The 20355-nt window shown below is 44.4% G+C and overlaps 1 protein-coding gene across 3 annotated transcripts in view; it reads right to left on the bottom strand.

Moving 5' to 3' along the window:
• The window catches only part of LOC138766232 (relaxin receptor 1-like), a 194877-nt gene that overhangs the window by 4559 nt on the left and 169963 nt on the right, over window positions 1-20355 (bottom strand). For 2 of the 3 annotated variants that reach the window (XM_069943656.1, XM_069943655.1), the window contains exons 11-17: window positions 11961-12032; window positions 10627-10698; window positions 8672-8743; window positions 6831-6902; window positions 5692-5921; window positions 4280-4690; window positions 2905-3120 (exon numbers count right to left, since the gene is read on the bottom strand). In XM_069943656.1, the coding sequence (XP_069799757.1) occupies window positions 2905-3120; window positions 4280-4690; window positions 5692-5921; window positions 6831-6902; window positions 8672-8743; window positions 10627-10698; window positions 11961-12032 (1145 nt within the window). The remainder of the gene's footprint in view (window positions 1-2904; window positions 3121-4279; window positions 4691-5691; window positions 5922-6830; window positions 6903-8671; window positions 8744-10626; window positions 10699-11960; window positions 12033-20355) is intronic. The other variant, XM_069943654.1, reaches the window with a different exon arrangement.

Below are 20355 nucleotides of genomic sequence, written 5' to 3' on the forward strand. Positions count from 1 at the left end.
ATTTTGCACTTTGGGATTTTTTGGGCGCTTACGCCGTTTACCGTGTGAGATCAGTAATGTGATTAATTAATAGTTTGGGCAGAAGTTAGAAGAACACTGGGGAGCATGGACAGCTATGTATAAGGTTTATTATTTTATACTTAAGGCAAGGGCTGCACAGACATCGCTAATGATGGCCGTGCAGCCCTTGCTGCAAAATTATTGAGCCGTGTAATAGGCTCAGTAAGCGAGCGCCGATTTACCAGATTGGTGCTCGCTTATCCAAAATATTGAGCTGTATAATATGGCCCTAACTGTTCTATTTAGCAGAATGTGGCTTGTAGTCATCCATGCACATGGAGATGAATCTTATTCAGATGTATAGAATTATAAACCATGAACATAGTCTTATAATAAATTTTTTTTATTGACGGAGGTATCTAACCAATTGGTGCTTCGGACTGCCCCGCTTAATAGAAATATGAACACCTATCATTTTGCCAGGGGGGCAGGATACGTTGGCAAAAGGCTGGCAAGTATACTGTCCTCTTCTAAAACAAGAGGCCAGCAAAACTGCCGGAAGCGTCATAGACTCCATTACAATGCAGTCTACGGCAGGTCCAGGAGTTCAGTTGTCAATACTCTTTAAAAGAGGACAGAATAACTGCTGGCACTGACTTAGGTGTCACACAGTTTGTGGCAGTATTATATATGGGGGACACAGTGTGTGGCAGTATTATATTTGGGGGACACAGTGTGTGGCAGTATTATATTTAGGGGAAGCAGTGTGTAGCAATATTATATTTAGGGGGCACACTGTCTGGCAGTTTTATGTGTGGGGGCGTAGTGTTGGGGCAGTATTATATTCAGTGGGCACTGCAGTGTCCCAGACCCTATCCTTATGCTGCTGAAGTGTACTGTTATGTAGGGCAGCAATCCAAATGGTTTCATTTAAATCCGAGGGGGTACTATGTATGAAGATGTTAACTGTATGATAGAGAGAGATAGCATGTACTGAAGGCAAGGCTTAACTGTATTGCTATGTCTTTTGCTGATTCACTGTGCCACCTGCCTGCAGAGGGAGTATGTCTGGTCATCTCCCACTTCTAAATCTATGAGGGGCCTCCAAGTGCATCCTCATTTCCTAGAGCCAGTCAGGGCTTACCTCAGGCCTCTCTCCACCAATAGGAAAACAGCCATTAGAGTCCATAATTAGGGGTGGAGAGAGCCGTGTGGAGTTCAGTCTAGTCTAGTCAATGGATACGTTTAGTCAGTGTGTTGCACAAGTTCCTGTGTGTTCCAGTCAGAGTGCTGCAGTGCTATCCACCTGAGGTGTGACTAGTGCTGAGGTTTTGCCAGTCTACTCTGTGATTGGGGGGGGGGGGGGGTATTTGGGATAAATATAGAGGGTGAAGAGCCAAAGACATCTGTCCAGCAAACCCTGCTGACAATTTGTGGCTGAAGAAGTCTTCTGGTCTTAGGGTCCTTTTATGCTGGGTTTACACAGGACAATAATTGGCCCGATCGCACGATTAACAATGTCGGAGTAACGTTTTGTTAATCTAATGATCAGCGTTTAGACGGTACGATATATCAAACAGAAAAATCGGTTTGCGATCGTTTTAAGATCGCCAGCCCGCAGCCCGGCCCCCCGCTCATCCCCCTGCACCGGCTCAATTGACACCCCCGCCTCCCCGATCGCCACCCCCGCCGCCGCTCCGATCGCCCCCCCCCCCTGCCGCCGCCGCTCCGATCGCCCCCGCCGCCCCGGCCATGAGCATACCTTACCTGCTCGTCGTAGCGGGTGTTCAAAATTCCCGGTTGCCCTCTTCAGTGCATTGATTGGCTGAAGAGGGGAGCCGGGAATTTCAAACAGCTCCTCTTCAGCCAATCAGTGCTCCTCTTCAGCACTGATTGGCTGAAGAGGAGCTGTTTGAAATTCCCGGCTCCCCTCTTCAGCCAATCAATGCACGGCAGCACTGATTGGCTGAAGAGGAGAGTCGGGAATTTAAAACAGCTCCTCTTCAGCCAATCAGTGCTGCCGTGCATTGATTGGCTGAAGAGGGGAGTCGGGAATTTAAAAACGTCTCCTCTTCAGCCAATCAGTGCTGAAGAGGAGCACTGATTGGCTGAAGAGGAGCTGTTTGAAATTCCCGGCTCCCCTCTTCAGCCAATCAGTGCACTGAAGAGGGGAGCCGGAAATTTCGAACACCTGCTACGGCGAGCAGGTAAGGTATGCTCGTGGCCGGAGCGGCGGCGGCGGGGGTGGCGATCGGAGCGGCGGCGGCAGGGGGTGGAGATCGGCGCGGCGGGGGTGGCAAATCCGGGCGGCGGGGGTGGCGATTGAGCCAGCGCAGGGGGCTGCGGATGAGCGGGGGGCCGGGCTGTGGCTGTGACTTTCGCGACGACTGTTTACACAGAACGATCCGCGAATTTTTTGGGAACGATAAACGACGATTTAAGAACAAGTTAAAAGATCAAAATGAACGATTTCTCGCTCATCGTTCGCTGCGTTTATCGTTCGAATTCGCTATCGTGCAAATTCGCACGATAATCGTTCTGTGTAAACCCAGCATTAGACGAAGTGATTTTTAACAATTAACGATAGATTAAGTGGACAAGGCGAGAAATGAAAATGGCTCCAATCAGAAACAATGCCACCTGTCAACGAACATATTAATTCTGCCTTTATCATTCTGAAACAATGGCTCTCAGCATATCCCTACCATTAATGATGCCATACTGGCAGCTGTAGTTTCACATACTACAATCTTGTATAGCTTTAAAGGGTTACACCTGGAGAGAAGAAAAGCTCTTTTAAGTTTTTTTTTATTTTTTTTATTCTTTTATATATATTAAGGGCATTACAAAATGTTGGTTCTTATATAGTTGTTTTGTCTTTTCGGATGTTAAGACGATTTTTACCTGGAATTTCTGCTTCGGTGAGTGAAACAGCCTTCAGTAAAAAGATGGGGATCCAGCAGAGGGCGTCAGTGAACACGATGAAGAAGAACCTCTTGGCTATGGTCACCTCTCGTGAAAGTACACTACGCTCTGCTGTTTGGGCACCTGTCTTGTGAATAGAGTAAAACATGCTGCTGTAGGAAAAGACGATGGTGATAAAAGCCAACAGGTTCAGCCCTGGGAAGAGAGAGAACAGGGGTGTTGGGGCCTTGGTACAGTAATGTCTATTATAAAAGCTTTATGATATAGATTGTTAAAGAGATTCCATCACTTTGATGTATCTAATTAGAACCAGATTTTATAGATTTTTTTATTGTAATTTTTTGTTTACCAGTAGAGGGTGCTCACTCTATGCAGTACTGGAATAATAAGTTCTCTGTAAAATCAGTGAATTGCCTTTAGTTCTCTTCACACTATAATGATCCCATTGCAGCAGCTGCTCACATCCAAAAGTAATTAGAAAAACATAGTAATCTGAGTATATTAATCAATTTATCTAATTGCAGGTGATAACCTCATCCTCATTTCTTCATAGCAAATTTAAATAACTTTAAAAATAGTGTAACATGTTATAGTCTGCTTTGTACAATGTATATCTGTTAGAAGAGTCATCTGGTGATTAGCTGGTTACAGGCCATTCCACTTCTAAGACCCCCAGTGAGGAGCTAATTGAATTCTGAGCCTTAAAGGGGTATTCCCATCCACGCCTGTTATCCTTTATCCTATGGGGATCTATTCTCAGTTGGGAATACCCCTTTAACACCCTAGTTAATTTCTTTAACTTCTTATATTCTTATATTCTTTTTTTTTTTTTTTTCAAGAAAAACTTTTTGATGGCATCATTTCGACTTGTTGATTGACTTTTGTTAGTTCTTTTTTTCTTCATTTTCTGTAAAAATAACTTCATTCTTATGAAGATATGACATTTAGTTAGTTGTTTTTTTTTTTAAAGGAGAAGTCTGGCCATTTTTAAAATCCAGGAGGTGGGAATATAAAAATGAACATTAACTTACCTCTCCCTATGCCTGCAGTGAGTGGCAGGACCGGTCTCGGGACCCCCACTGACGTCACAACTCGGGTGAAAATTCCTGTCCAGGCTGATGGACTCCCGCCCCAGTCACTGACTGCCTGAGCGGCCAGTCCATCAGCAGGGTCGTGACACGCCATAGATTCCATAGCCCAGTAGGGGTCCCGGATCAGTGATCCAGGTCTGAAGAGGCACAGGGAAAGGTGAGTTAATACTCTTTATTACTTGTTACATAGCAAGCAGTGCAGTTTCATAGCAAGCAAGCAGTGCAGTTTCTCATATACTATAAACCAGTGTATTGCATCTTACCTAGGAATATGCTAATAGAGTATCCCCGAGCTCCAGATTTCTCTGTACTATCAGACTGTAGTGGGAAGCACACCCCATTTCTTCCATAGAAATTGCCAAATGTGTCATAGCTGAAGAAAGGAATTATGGTGATGAAGAAGCCAATAATCCAAATGGTGGTAAGTGTTCCTAAGGTCTGTCCGCGTCCTGCTCGGAAGTGACTGAATGGAAAGACAATGCACAGGTACTTCTCCAGTGTCATGTATGTAAGCATGAGAACAGAGACTTCAGAGGACAGCATGGCCAATGAGCCAACCAGTTTACACTCCCAGCTCTCCATCCACACCTGTGCGTGCTTGTTGTATTCTCCCTGAAACTTTATATCATATGCACCTAGGCAGAAGAGGTAGAAACCCATCAAGCAGTCTGCACCTGTAGAAAGGAAAGGGGGTTAGAATTTGGAATTTTAGCACTAGAAGGCTACGTTTACAAAAGGTTTTTTGAATTGAAAATATGGTCGTATTTGAGCCTCCAAAAACCATCGTGTGAACATAGCTGAAGAGTGCGAGAATGTGGCTGCAGCAATGAGGAGCAATATAAAGGCCGTATTACTGAGCCCGAGACACCGCTCTGTGCTCACTTACAGAGTGATGTTCATTCAGCCCATTTCTTTACTCACCCATCAGCCTCAAATCTCTTATTATATGGAAAGGGTGCGGATGTGCGGCCAAAGGGAAATTATCTTTTGACAAGTTTAATGTGGGCAATCGGCTGACGAACGAGTGTTTGCTCACTAATCCGCTGATGACTGGCTCTATTACATGGGGAGATAGCTGCCTAATTTGTAATAGGGTCTTAAGCGCTTCCAGTTGTCCCTGCTGTGCCCCACAGTGATCTTATAGGAAGCCCAGCCTCCTTGCTGTGCCATCCTACCTTGGAATGCTGTATGGAGGGACACATGGATATGTTCCTCCCTCAACATCCTCCATAGGCACATATACCCTCAGTGGAGAAAGCCTTCTCCATGCTCAGCCATATAATGGACAGGATCGCTGTTCTGTATGCTGGGCAGACTGGCACAGCAAGGGGGCAGAAGGTCCTATAAGATCAATGAGGGACACAGCGGGGGCAACTGTAACTGCTTACATGGCATAAAGTTACTGTTGCAAGAAGCTGCAAGTTATGTAATTTATTCACCATGAGCAGAATATATATCTCAAGGGGGTACATACTTTTTATAAAAGTGAAAAAGCCTGCAGAATCATTATTAGTACCCGTTTATGAGCACATTCATGTTCTGGACACATCTACAGTCTGTATGATCGCTTATCACACGATTCGTATGTGGACTAATAATTCATGGGACAAACGTTCTGTTTGCTGTAACTGAGTAACAATCGACTTGATTCTTGTCTATGTTGGTAAAAACTCACAGCAAAGAGACTTGATGGACATGGCGTGCTGGCAGTTTTCAGTGACAATAAAGGACCTCATGCAGATCACAAAGAGATTTCCAAAGCAGGTGACACAGGCCATCACCCACACAAAGACCCGCAGCAAGATGTTGGCCAACATGTTCTCGAAGGAAGAGATGCCGTCGCTGTTGGGCTTGCAGCTGCGTACATGAGGAGCGTGACTACAGTACTGGAATTTTTTAAAGTATCTGCAAAAAGAATGAGATGACCTTGAAGCACACAATATAATATATTACATTCTAGTGTATACTGTAGAAACCCAGACATAGACACCAGAGACATAGGTATGGCTTTTTATATTCCAGACTATCAAAGCCACTCCATTTTTCTAAGCACACATCTCTAACACTATCTCAAGTTAAGGAATTTGAAGCTTGGTAACAGATATGGGGAGCACCCATTGCAATATAGAACCATTAAAGATACATAAAGAAATTGATCAGCACAGAATGTTGGACCTATTCAGAATAAGCAACATTTATAAATTATGATGATAGAGTATATACTTCACTACTAAGTCTACAGAAACAGGGACTCTTTGGGGGACAGTTATCAAAGTTACGCCAGAGGCGTTTGCCAGGAAGAAGGTGCAGATTCGCCCCTTCTACCTGGCGAACGCCTCCTGTATGCCCGGCTTGCCTGATGGGCGTGCTGGCGGAGCTTACGGGGGCATGTCGAGGAGGGGAGGAGGCGTGGCCTCCTACCGCGCCTCATATATCATGATTTACACCTGCTCACAGGTGCAAATCGTGACGCAAATCTTCACCTGCTGGAAGCAGGTGTAGATTCGGTATGCCGGGTGAGGATTCGTGCACCCAGCCAGCCGGATTCACTAAGAGGCGTATGCCTCTTAGTGAATCCTGACGAAGAAAAGGGGACGGGGCCTAATATAAGACCATCGTACTTGTACGCCGGTCTTTGTAAATTCCCTCCTTTGTCTTTGATAGAAATCCCTGTTCTCGACCTAAAGTCAATGTCCAAAAAATTGGATTTGGACAAATCAAATTTTTTATTTTATTTTGTTCCCAATCAATGTCACCTCTACCTACTAGTTTCTGTTCCCACAGGGCTGCCTTCTGGGGTTCATTACTACTTACATGTGAGAAAGGTTAACCAGGCTGGAAAACATGCGGTTATTGATATTTGGAATCTCTATGTCTTCCATGATTCTATGAAAAAAAATTATGAGCATGTGTTTAATATACAACTCTTATTTTTACTTCATATATATATATATATATATATATATATATATATACAGTTGTATGCCTATATATTATATTATCACAGTACTTTCATGCCCTCCTTACTTAAAAAATCCCGGGGCACACCACCAACCAAAATGGCACAAAATGACACAAAAACAGTACATATTAAACATATAGTTAATAATATAGATTCTAAATGTATTTATACTCACTCAGTGTGACACGTGGGCCTGTTTTCTTCTCCCCCCTGTGCTTCTCTCCTGTGCTTCTCTCCACCATACTTCTCCCCCCCTACTTCTCTCCTGTGCTTCTCTTCACCATACTTCTCCCCCCTACTTCTCTCCTGTGCTTCTCTCCACCATACTTCTCCCCCCTACTTCTTTCCTGTGCTTCTCTCCACCATACTTCTCCCCCCTACTTCTCCCCCCTACTTCTCTCCTGTGCTTCTCTCCACCATACTTCTCCCCCCTGCTTCTCTCTTTTGCTTCTCTCCACCATACTTCTCCCCCCTGCTTCTCTCCTGTGCTTCTCTCCACCATACTTCTCTCCCCCCTGCTTCTCTCCACCAAACTTCTCTCATAGTTTGGGGAACTTTCCCCGCGGCACACCCGACCATGTGTCGCGGCACACTAGTGTGCCACGGCACACTGGTTGAAAATCACTGAAATAGACCATAGCTGTGTTAACTGTCCACAGTGTCATACCTTGTAGTGGCAAAACCTGGTACTGCAGCTTCCCTTCAAGTGAAATGGACTGAGCTATGTGTAGTACCTAGCAGCTACAAAATATAGGGAACTGTGTCCAGTAATGAGGAGACTTTAGCACCTAAGCACAGTAGTTCAATCAGCTGATTGTGAGGGTGCTGGGAGATGGTCCCTCACAGGTTTGATAGGTCAATGTTAGGCTATCAATATTGAAATCCTGAAAAACCTCTTGAATGACTGTGTAAAAGACTAATAACAAATTGCTATATGTTTGCACTGGACATTAAATATCTTTTTGATCCTAACGCAAAAGAATGTAGTTGTGAAGAGTCTGGGGTAGCAGCTGCACTGGGACCCACATATTTCTCACCCAAATAAGAAGACATGATATATATAAGACTATGATACATCTATAGCACAAAGAGGTGAGAGCTGTTACATACATTAAGGACAGGAGGTCCTTAATACAACATGATCAGATTTTGTCTGTGACATTCAGTAGTTCACAAGGCTACACTATGATTATTTTTTATACAACATTACATCAATATTAGTGATAGCGTTCCATTAGATATGGACTGTATGTAAGGTACGGGACGTAGAATACAACCGAAAGCAAATGTCTTTTGATGTCTACTGTCTCCTTTATCTTCTGACTTCAAAGAGAATCTGCAATGGAGCAACAAGTGCTCTTGTCCACAACACAAACAATAAGCTACATTTGAAGAAAGTGCTATGTAACCCAAATTACAATGACCCATGTTACAGCTGATCCCCCTAGGATGCTAAGAACAACAGATGAGAACAGAATTCTTCACTGTCAAGTATTATATATCATACAGCGTTACCCGATGTTCAGTATCCATAGAGGCTTCGTTCTAATATTGTGACATAGCTGACACAGAAAATGACTTTTAAAATTAGGAATTAGTTGCTATGGAGACAGATTTGTCGAGAACACGATACATCTGGATTAATTCCCCTGGGATGAATCACCACTATGTCACAGCCGGTCAGGTTACTTACAGAGACTGCAGGTTGGTCAACAGATCAAACTGATTGTGGGGAATGTGGTCCAGGGGGTTGAAGGAAAGATTTCTATAAAATAGAAAAATTATAAAATTAAACCCCAGCGTGCTGTGCAAAGTGTATTTCCTATGACCAAGGCCAGGTTTACGCATCCTGGGTTAGAAAGACTGCAAAGTGTGAAGTTAATAGACAAAGCCAAATGTGCACGCAACATATGATATGCAGTACAGTAATACCTCCTTTCTCAAACATAATCGGCTCTGGAAGGCTATTCCAGAACCGAGCAGTTCAAGATCCCAGCTGTGTGTCAACAAAGGGAACAATGTAAATGTCTTTAATTGTTTTTTACAGTCCATTGGTCAGGTGCAGAGTGCAGGTCCCACAGAGTGTAATGACTAGCAGTAAGTAGAGGTGCATCTTACACCACTAGTTACTGTAAAGCAGCAGGGTTTCCTATCATTATGACAGAAATCCCTACTTTTTTTTACAAGGGGGTTCCCCGCAACTGTGGCACGGCAAGTTCAAACAACTACCTGCTCCTGCCTCTCTTTCTGCCTCTGCAGCAGGGAACTCCCGGTCTGCTCTGTTACAGGGCGTTCTCCGCAGAAGGAGCAGAGAGAGAGGCAGGAGCGGGCGGCTGCTTGAACTTGCTGCACCACTCCGGTGTCTCACAGCTGTGGGAAACAGCCCCTCCAGCCTGCCCCAGCTCCTGAAAGCCCTCCGCACCACTCATCCAGCATCCGCCTGCCGGGGTGTCCCCTGAAGGCAGCTTTTCTTCCCTGTGAGGCCAATGGCCTGGAGATGGGTGCCAACAGCTGGGGCAGGCTAGAGGAGCTGTTCCTCACAGTGGGGGAAAACAGCGGCTGCCTGGGGATCGCTCCGGCAGGCGGATTCCAGATGAGCGGTGCAGAGGGTGCCGGAAGCCCTGAGGATGTTTCCAGGAGCTGGGGCAGTCTGGAGGAGCTGTTCCCCGCAGCCGTGAGATGCAGGAGCGGTAAGTTCAAACAGCCACCCACTTCTGTCTCTCTCTCTGCCTTTTCTGCGGAGAACATACTGTGAAGGTGCGGCAATTCCTGTCATAATGGGCAGAAATCACAGCTTCAAATAGGTATTCCTTGCAGCAGAGGAAGAGAGAGAGGCAGGAGTGGATGGCTGCGCCGCTTCTACTTCTTACAGCTGCAGGGAAACCCTGTAAAGGATCAGGGACTCCCATCATAAAGAAGGGAATCCCCGTGCCAAACAGGTGTTCTCCGCAGCGGGGAGAAGCACGAGCGGAGTGGCAAATTCAAACAGCCACCCGCTCCTGCTTTTCTCTCCACTTCTGTAACCTTGGTGTTCCCGAACACCTCAATAACAATAGTTCAGCTGACAGTTATCTCCCCTGATTTTGTTTGAATACCAAAGTGTTTGGGAACCAAGTTTTCCGGGAACCGAGGTATTACTTGTATGTGTAATTAGCTCAAAACTAGGTTATCAGCTGATAGCATGTGTACACCAGGGGACCACAGTGTGTCTCAAAGGGGAGAGAGGGTTTTGCTTTAAAAAGTCACTGTCATTCATAAAACTTTTTACATGTCATAGAGACATGTCAAAAGTTTTGATCAGTCTGGGTCTGAGTGTTCAGACCCATACCAATTGTGAGAAGGAGCTGCAGCACGGTCCTTTCCCCGCTGATTCTCAGAATTAGTACAGGTCTGAACACTCAAATCCGGACGGATCAAAAAGTTTGACATGTCTCTATGACATGTCAAAAGTTTTTTTTTAAATGACAGTGACACTAATATTGCCTTTCCTTACATGGAAGGGGCTTATTGATATAGAGATGGGTGTTCTATGCTTTTCTCTCATTTACTGTTCTCTCACACTGGATCCTTCTGTTATCTTTGTATTCCTGTTTGTAGTGCTGTAAAATTAAACTACTATAAATGAACCTTTCAATGGGCAATACTCACAGTTGTTGCAGTTCTTGCAAGTTAGTGAACAGTGATGGTGGCAAGTCCGCAATCTGGTTGACCGAGAGATCGCTATTAATGGATACAACATAATAGGTTATTCTTTGTGTTGCGACTAGTGTCTTCACTCCCAATTCAATCTATTCTAATGCCCCTTCTCATGGTTTCTTTTTCCTTGTAATTTTTCAGCATAGCCATGTTGATTCTTCCAGGTTAAGAGGTGCTCTTTTAAGCTTAAAGTGTTTCTGTGACGTTATATGATACATGATTACAGTGCAGTACTGTGCACAATAATTATTTTTTTTAATTAATTTTTAAATCAGTTTCTAAAAATACAAAAAGTGACTGATGTCCACTGTTTCGGTGTGCAAGATCACTTTATCCAGGCAGGATACGTGGTGTACTCTGGTGTCCGGCGCTGAGCGGATTTTCCAAAAATTTCCAAGGAGATGATGGAGTCGTAGTATTAAAATCTTAAACTACTTTATTGCATCCTACGACTCCATCATCTCCTTGGAAATTTTTGGAAAATCCGCTCAGCGCCGGACACCAGAGTACACCACGTATCCTGCCTGGATAAAGTGATCTTGCACACCGATTTCTTCTACCGACCTAGTCGGACCCCTGGTGGGCAGCGAGCGTTTAAAGCATCTGGCGGTGTCGGGCTCGTAGCACGACACGCAAAGGTGAGCAATTTTCTATCACTCACTACTACACCAACCTACCCTGCAGAATTACACTATGTGCGCCGTGCGCTGTATTCCCCTTTCTCTTTCTAGCATGATGTCCACTGTTTGTCACTTATGACTTGTATATCAACATGCTCATGGCTTAAGGACATCAACATGAAGGTAATGGAGAGACAATGACAAAGCCCTGGCCTTATATCTATAAACCAACAAAGCACTGAAAACCTACAATCCTGACTCCACTTGTGGGATAAAACTCCTGCAGCTTATTGTGAGAAGCTTGTGGAAGGCTCCAAAACATTTGACAATTGTCCTATACTAGCCCATTGCATGGAAACTTGTCAGCCACTAAGAATATGATAGAAGAGATAAGAGCTGAAATGATTATGTGTAACTGTAAATGTCACCAAACAGAAAGTGTAATATGAAATACCAATATCCAGTAGTAGTAGGTTCTCCATAAGCTGGTATCTTGTATGTGTTATAAGATAACATACATAAGGCCACATACCCCAGCTATATTAATTTAGTTCATTTAAGTTTTTTAAATAAGCCTAAAAAGATTTGCAGATACATTGTGCTATTCTACACCAATTTATTAAGTTTCTCTTTAAATAAATGTGAGATGTAATTCCCTATACTCACAGATCCACTAGTTTGTTCATTTGGGTTAACGCTCCTTGCTGAATTTTGCTTATCTTGTTCCTGCGTAGGATCCTGTAAAGATGAAATGAAAGTTTACTGAATCATTCAAAGGAGGCATTTCTATTTTTCAAGTATACTTTCTGGAACAGGGAAACCCCTTATAATGTGCACATGCGCTATCAGTAAAAAAAAAAAAAAAGTCATTATATAGACCATTGCTCTTCCAGAACATAGCATAAACTTTTTCATCATCTTTTACCTGTGAATAGGATCCAGTTAAGTCTTGGAAGAGGAGTCATGGAAGATCAGATAAAGATAGTTACATTGTTACATACACAGTAGTAAGATATTATTTATTTTGATAGTTTCCACTCTTTATGAGCTGTTATAAATATTTGAAGTAGCCAGACCGCCACTGTAACATCTTCATGACCATAGACCACCAAGGATGTTCCATTGACGCTTTCACTACCTCTGACCAGCAAGGATATTGGAATTAACACTGCTCCAACAATGTAATTACTGTAATCTAACTCCTATATTACCATAGACTACTATATATAGTAGTGTCTTGATGCCCCTGCATACCACTTTCATCTATGTGAGAGAGCCTATTATCTGATATCTATATATCTCTTCTTTGGAGGCTCAATTTGTATTTAGAAAATTGTTTTCCAATAATATGATGTAAGACTTTCTAGTCTCTTGAAAAAAATATCTAATTTTTATTCCTCGCAATGCGGATGAGGTTGTATTAATTCTCTTTGACCCAGGCCAAAGCAAGTCACAACAGGTTTGTTATTTTCACATGGACAGTCTCTTTTCCTTTATTGATCTACTCAGATACTTCATACTTATCTCCTTCTGGTGTATTTTGTTGACGTAAATGCTATTAGTAGACAAACAATAAGCTACCGAAATGAGTGATCACCCAACCATGCAGATAACACTTTACTCAAAAAGCCTCAAAAATTGTAATGAAACACTCATCCGTTTCTGATAAAAGTTCAGGTATATGGAATCCAATAAATACCACCCCTGAGGAAGCTAAGGCGAAATGCACACTGGGGTGGAGGTAATATAGAATTTATTGGACATAAATCAGTTTTAAGCTTTCTTTTTCCTATGCTTAAAACGTACATAGTAGATGAGTTACTGGGACTGGTGTGGAGTTCTGGTAACCCTCCATGTTGCATATAAACATTTTTAAAACCCATCTGTTATTAACATATTGTGTTATCTGCTGCAAGTATAATAGTTGAACAAAAACATTCCCAGTAGGATGAGTTGTAGGATATTTTACACCATTTGATATGTTGTATGCTGCTGTGTTTGGATTTAGCATAGAAATGGACTCTTTAGGATTCACAGGAGGTGACTTTTTAGTTAAACGTTTCCAACAGAAGGCAACTATATAGCTTAATAAAGTAAATTACAAAAAAATTACATTAAAAGTCATATTTCCCGCACATAAAGCTACCAGATTACAGGAGGAAGATATGGTAGGAAAGGTTATGACCACATTTATTGGGCAGTGCCTTTATAAGTGCAATGTTAGTGGTTGCTTCCCTTTAAGACCTTATATATGGTGTATATTGATTTAATACAGTATATTAATTAGCGTTTTTTTTTTTTTAATTTATATATTTTTGTGTCTGTTGTTTTGCTAATTTCACCATTAGATGACAGAAACTGAATGACAATGGGACCCAAAACAATAAAAGACTATTGCTAAATCTTTCCCTTGATCTATTATCTATCACTGCGTATTTAACCTTTGCTGTCCCTGAGAATATCAAGAATGAAAAATTCTAATGCAAAACTGACTCTGCTACAAACAATTGGACACTAAGAATCTAACAATCTGGACTCACAGACAAAAAGTCTAAACAGATACTTAATATAGAAACTACAGCAATAACACAAGCTGAAATAAACAACTTCAATATACAGATGCATGAACTTCATGAGTATAAATCAAAAACCAACTGAGTGAAGAAGAGTTAAAATGCACAGGGCATATGTTATAATCCACACCACTGCAAAGCTCAGGGATATTCGAAGAGAGTCTAATTGTAGTGAAAGGAGTAGTGGATCCACTGAACCACCGCTAGCGATGACGTAAGCTGCACCAGGGAGTGGAGGCGGTTGAGGTGCAGCAAGAGACACGCAGGCAGGAAGGCAGGAACACAGTAGGATTCACGGCTGGAACAAAGAGAGCTATCACAGACAGGGACCACAGGTAACAGGCACCACAGGTGGGAACCACGGGCAGGAAGCACAGGCAGAGCTGGGACCGAAAGCATGTGCACATATTTATAGTGAGGATGTCTTTAGGTGTTAACCAATTAGGGGCACACTGGGCCTTTAAATTTGCAAAAGCCAGTGCACGCGTCCACAACGGCCAGAGCGGGATGAAGCATGAGCGCGAATAGGCGAAGCGCTCGGTGAAAGGGTGCGGCGGCGGCCCAGAGCACGGGATGCTGCCGCAGCCATGAGACTAGCCAATCAAATCCAAACTACTAAACAGGAAGAAAAGAATGAGCGAGTGATTCTCACTATTCATAACACCCTACAAAACTGCAAGAATTGCTCTTGAGGAATTTGAGGGACATGACAATGACTAAGGTGTAGACTTGGCCTCCAAATTCCCCAGACCTCAATGCAATTGAGCATATATAAGATGTAATGGAAAAATCCATTCGGATGGCACCTTGCAATTTACAGGAACTAAAGGATTTGCTGCTAATGTCTTGGTGCTAAACACCTTAGAGGTGGCATTAAGGCACAATTTGGCATTAGTATTAGTGTTATGACTAGTCTGTGTATAGAGCTTATTTTAAGACACAATAAAGGGATGGTGATGGTATAGAGCTAATTGGTATACAGTGTATAGAGCTTATTTTAAGACACAATAAAGGGATGATGATTGTAGAATCATAAGTAGTGTTGAGCTAGCTTCAGGGTGCTCCATAGAGCTTGATCGTGGTGCTCCCACAAAGATGGCCATACACCTTAAATCGACTGCTAAACGATGGTTTAGCCATCAGTTATATCTCACGCAGTAATATATTGCAGTTTTTCATTCAAATTCTTGTAAATTTTGTTTGCACATACCTTCTTGAGAAGGGGGCACCTGGTGAAGTGACTGAATCTTCCACTGAAAATGGTTGACTTGAGTGATGAGCACTTGAGCCTTTTAGTGCTTGCTCAAAACTAATCATAAGACTTGAATGACAACAGTAAAAAGCTAATGACATATAGTAATTATATGAGAAAGGGGATGAAGGGAATAAAGATACCTTATAGCAAAGACAGGAGAGTGAGAACATCTGCATGTATGATGTTCCTTATTTTCCCTATTTTGCTTACATCAGATTTGTACATCACATAGCAGTTCTCCAATAGATGGCACGCACGCACGTCTTACACATCACACAGTTGTTTAAGCTAAAAAGATGATGATGTTTAGTCTGAAGACTGTTTATGTGTAGTCTGCTACAGACAAACCAAGTTATCCTAAATAGGACAGTGTAATAGAATATTATATCTATTACTCCCACACCGACACGCTATAAATTCAAAGATTATTCCAATAACTAGAAACATCCATATCATACAAGTAAAGGTTCTTCATGCTGGCGGATGATAGAAGGTATCATAAAACAGGCTGATGAGCTCTTGGAAGAACCGTTGTGATTATACAGTCTGTCAAGATTCCTATAGACGACTTTTATTATGGAAGTGGAAAGTGGAGAAATGTTAAATCTTTTTTTCATTACTACAGAGAAATGCAGAACAAAGGTTGTATTACTTGTACAGTGGTGCCTTGGATTACGAGCATAATTCGTTCCGGGATGGCGCTTGTAATCCAAATCCACTCTTAAACCAAAGCAAATGTTCCCATAAGAAATGATTGAAATGCAGACAATTGGTTCCACACCCCAAAAATAATGATTTTGTATTTGGAATAATATGTAAAACTAATGAAACAAATATTTAGAAACAGCGGAGTATGTCATATTATAAGTTACTGTAGCAATCAGCATGTGGAGTATAATGTATAGTAAAGTGCATAAGCCTTAAAAAACAGCAGCAGTTTATAGATACAGAATGGAGATGCAGATCCCCATAATGCAGTAGTGTAGTACAACAGGCTAGAATAGAGAAGCAGGGCTGCTGTCAGAGGTCTGTGTGGTCACATGACAGCAATGGGGAAGGGGGTGTGTTCAGCATGGACCAATCAGGACTAACAGAGACTGCAGAGAGTATGAAGGAATAAGCAGGACATATGTGGGCACATACATGCAGCACTCTCTGTCCGGGGAGAGAGGGGTTACAGCTATGAAGAGATTACCTCCACAGTCCTGTCCCCTGATGTGAGCCCCAGCCTTAAGTGGATCTGCTATGATTTGGAGGTGAGGGATTCTTCCTGGGTCAGAGTACAGGGCTGTAGACCCCACTATGCAGACTATGAAAAACTGTGAGCTCTCAATCCAAGTTACTCTTAAATCAAGGTACCACTGTACTTATATATTAGCCACTTTTTCCGTGTTACTTATTGCACGAACATATCATATAATAGCATCCATCTATAAAGATATATACTTAGCTCTCTAGTATTTGTTCTATTAGTCAGAGGGATTATCCAGGATTAGAAAGAGCACGAAAACTTTCATACAAAAACAGCGCACCCCTGTCTTCAGGTCATGTGTGGTATGACAACTTAGCTACATTCATTTCAATGAAATTGAGCTGCAAAATCCACACCCAGAGGACAAGAGCAGCGCTTATTCTAGAAGAAAGGAGCCACCCCAGAAAGCCTAGAAAACTGCCTTTAACTAAGTTACCCAAATACACTAATTGACAAAAAAAAATATGCACCCAGATAGATCTCCAGTAGATAAACTGTTTGGTTTGGTCAGATTGAATAAGAGAGGGGAAAATGTTCTTCCCTGCTACCTTATAAAAAGACTCTTGTCATGCACTTGAAGACATTTTGTCCAGTTGATACAGTCTAAGAGGAGATGCATCAATGGATTCAGGAAGCAGGATGTTTTTTTCCCAGTAAATAACGCACCATCTAGGCCAGTGTTTCTCAACCTTTTCAGGCCAAGTACCCCCATGCGACAAGATGCTCCAGCCGAGTACCCCCAACGATGCCATCCATTAATAACATTGCCCAGGGTAGATTTACATGTACGTTTCACAGCAAAATCCACTGCGATACTCTGTACTGTTATGGCCTATGGCTCTGCATTCTCACAGAGGATTTTTAATCTGCTGCGAGAATGTAGCCGCTGCCTATTTACCTAATTAGCTGCCGGCCCTTAACAGATCATACTTACCTCCCTGTACTCCCACCTGCTTCTCTGGCTCCCAGCTCACTGACAGCCCGCTCATCCAATCAGTGGCTACGGTGGGACTGTGCACTGATTGGCTGAGCAGGCCGTCAGTAAACCGGGTGCCAGAGAAGCAGGTGGGATATATCCCACAGAGATGGATATGTCCCCCTGGAGCCAGATACCTCCCCCCATGTAGTCAAGAGGCCTTCTTCTATGTAGCCAGATATCTCCCCCATGTAGTCAGATACCTCCCCCATGTAGTCAAGAGGCCTTCTTCTATGTAGCCAGATATCTCCCCTATGTAGCCAGATACCCCTTATATGTAGCAAGATATCCCCCCATGTAGCCAGATACCTCCTCCCCATGTAGTCAGATACCTCCTCCCCATGTAGTCAGATACCTCCCCCATGTAGCCAAATACTTCCTCCCATGTAGTCAGATACCTCCCTATGTAGCCAGATACCTCTGCAATGTAGCCAGATACCTCCCCCATGTAGCCAGATACCTCTCCCCCATGTAGCCAGATACCTCTCCCCCATGTAGCCAGATACCTCTCCCCCATGTAGCCAGATATCTCTCCCCCATGTAGCCAGATATCTCCCCCCATGTAGTCAGATACCTCCCCATGTAGTCAGATATCTCCCCATGTAGTCAGATACCTCCCCCATGTAGCCAGATACCTCCCCCATGTAGTCAGATATTTTCCCATGTAGTCAGATACCTCCCCCCATGTAGCCAGATACCTCCTCCCCATGTAGTCAGACACCTCCCCCATGTAGCCAGATACCTCCCCCATGTAGTCAAATATCTCCCCATGTAGTCAGATACCTCCCCCTATGTAGTCAGATACCTCCCCTATGTAGCCAGACATCTCCCCATGTAGTTAATATACCTCCTTCTATAGCCAGATACCTCCCCATGTAGCCATATATCACTTTTCCTTTTCCTCTCCATCTGGCCCAGACCACCATGATGATTTCTTGCAGCTACAATTTACTTCTTGCCAGAGAACCTGCCAAACATCTTAGGCGTCACAGTTTTCCTTTAACTTCCCTCCCTTTTTCCTACCTATAGGCTCCCATACAGTAATAATTTCGCTGTTTGGTGTAATGCGCTGTAAAGTGAGTAGGTGTGTGGGTTGTCCCCGTATTTAGGATCCCTCATTTAAAAATAATATCCCCTTCCATGACCCTCCATATAGTAATAATGCCTCCTGCCCTGCCCCCATAGTAATGCCCACCCTTCTACTCCCTCCCCCTCCTGCCCCAACAAACAAAAAAAAAATTCATACTCACGTTATCCGCCCATGGGGGGGGAGGGGTCTTCCTCTCTTCTCCAGCCTCTGAGCCACAAGGAGATTAAGGGGAGAGTAAGGTCTGAGGGGGAAAAGAAGGAAAGAGGAGGATAGAGGAGGTGAAGGGGGAGTGGAAGAGAGAGAAGGTGAAGGGGGGAGAGGAAGAGAGAGGAGGTGAAATGGGAGAGGAAGAGAGAGGAGGCGAAGAAGGGAGAGGAAGAGAGAGGAGGTGAAGAAGGGAGAGGAAGAGAGAGGAGGTGAATGGGGGAGAGGAAGACAGGGGAGAGAGGAGGTGATGGGGAAGAGGAAGACTGGGGAGAGAGGAGGTGATGGGGGAGAGAGGAGGTGATGGGGGAGAGGAAGACAGGGGAGAGAGGAGGTGATGGGGGAGAGGAAGACAGGGGAGAGAGGAGGTGAAGAAGGGAGAGGAAGAGAGAGGAGGTGAAGGGGGGAGAGGAAGACAGGGGAGAGAGGAGGACAGAGAAGGAGAGCGGTGATGGGGGTGAGAAAAGGTGATGGGTGATGAGGGGTGAGAGGAGGTGGTGGGGGTAGGGAGGAGGTGGAGGGGTACAGAGGAGATGATGGGGGTACAGAGGAGATGATGGGGGTAGGGAGGTGATGATGGGGGTAGAGAGGTGATGATGGGGGTACAGAGGTAATGATGGGGGTAGAGAGGAAGTGGAGGGGGACAGAGGTGATGATGGGGGTAGAGAGGTGATGATGGGGGTAGAGAGGAGGTGGAGGGGGGGTAAGAGGTGATGATGGGGGTACAGAGGAGGTGGAGGGGGAGAGAGGTGATGATGGGGGTACAGAGGTTAAGATGGGGTAGAGAGGTGATGATGGGGGTAGAGAGGTGATGATGGGGGTAGAGAGGAGGTGGAGGGGGGGTAAGAGGTGATGATGGGGGTAGAGAGGAGGTGGAGGGGGGGGTAAGAGGTGATGATGGGGGTACAGAGGAGGTGGAGGGGGAGAGAGGTGATGATGGGGGTACAGAGGTTAAGATGGGGTAGAGAGGTGATGATGGGGGTAGAGAGGAGGTGGAGGGGGTACAGAGGTGATGATGAGGGTAGAGAGGAGGTGGAGGGGGGAGAGAGGTGATTATGGGGGTACAGAGATGATGATGGGGGTAGAGAGGTGATGATGGGGTAGAGAGGTGATGATGGGGGTAGAGAGGTGATGATGGGGGTAGAGAGGTGATGATGGGGTAGAGAGGTGATGATGGGGGTAGAGAGGTGATGATGGGGGTAGAGAGGTGATGATGGGGGTACAGAGGAGGTGGAGGGGGTAGAGAGGTGATGATGGGGGTAGAGAGGTGATGGGGGTAGAGAGGAGGTGGAGGGGGAGAGAGGTGATTATGGGGGTACAGAGGTGATGATGGGGGTAGAGAGGTGATGATGGGGGTAGAGAGAAGATGGAGGGGGGAGAGAGGTGATGATGAGGGTAGAAAGGAGGTGGAGGGGGAGAGAGGTGATGATGGAGGGAAAAGAGGTGGAGGGGGGAGAGAGGTGATTATGGGGGTAGAGAGGTGATGATGGGGGTAGAGAGGAGGTGGAGGGGGGAGAGAGGTGATGATGGGGGTAGAGAGGAGGTGGAGGGGGGAGAGAGGTGATGATGGGGGTAGAGAGGAGGTGGAGGGGGGAGAGAGGTGATGATGTAGTGGTGCGCCGGGGGCTTCTGCTGCAGTGGATTGTGGACCGGGAGATGGGGCACCCCACTTCCACAGGCAGCAGCGTCAACCGTAGGACGAGGGGGGCCC

The sequence above is a fragment of the Dendropsophus ebraccatus genome, chromosome 10 (assembly GCF_027789765.1).
Source record: "Dendropsophus ebraccatus isolate aDenEbr1 chromosome 10, aDenEbr1.pat, whole genome shotgun sequence".
In the NCBI taxonomy this organism is placed as follows: Eukaryota; Metazoa; Chordata; class Amphibia; order Anura; family Hylidae; genus Dendropsophus; species Dendropsophus ebraccatus.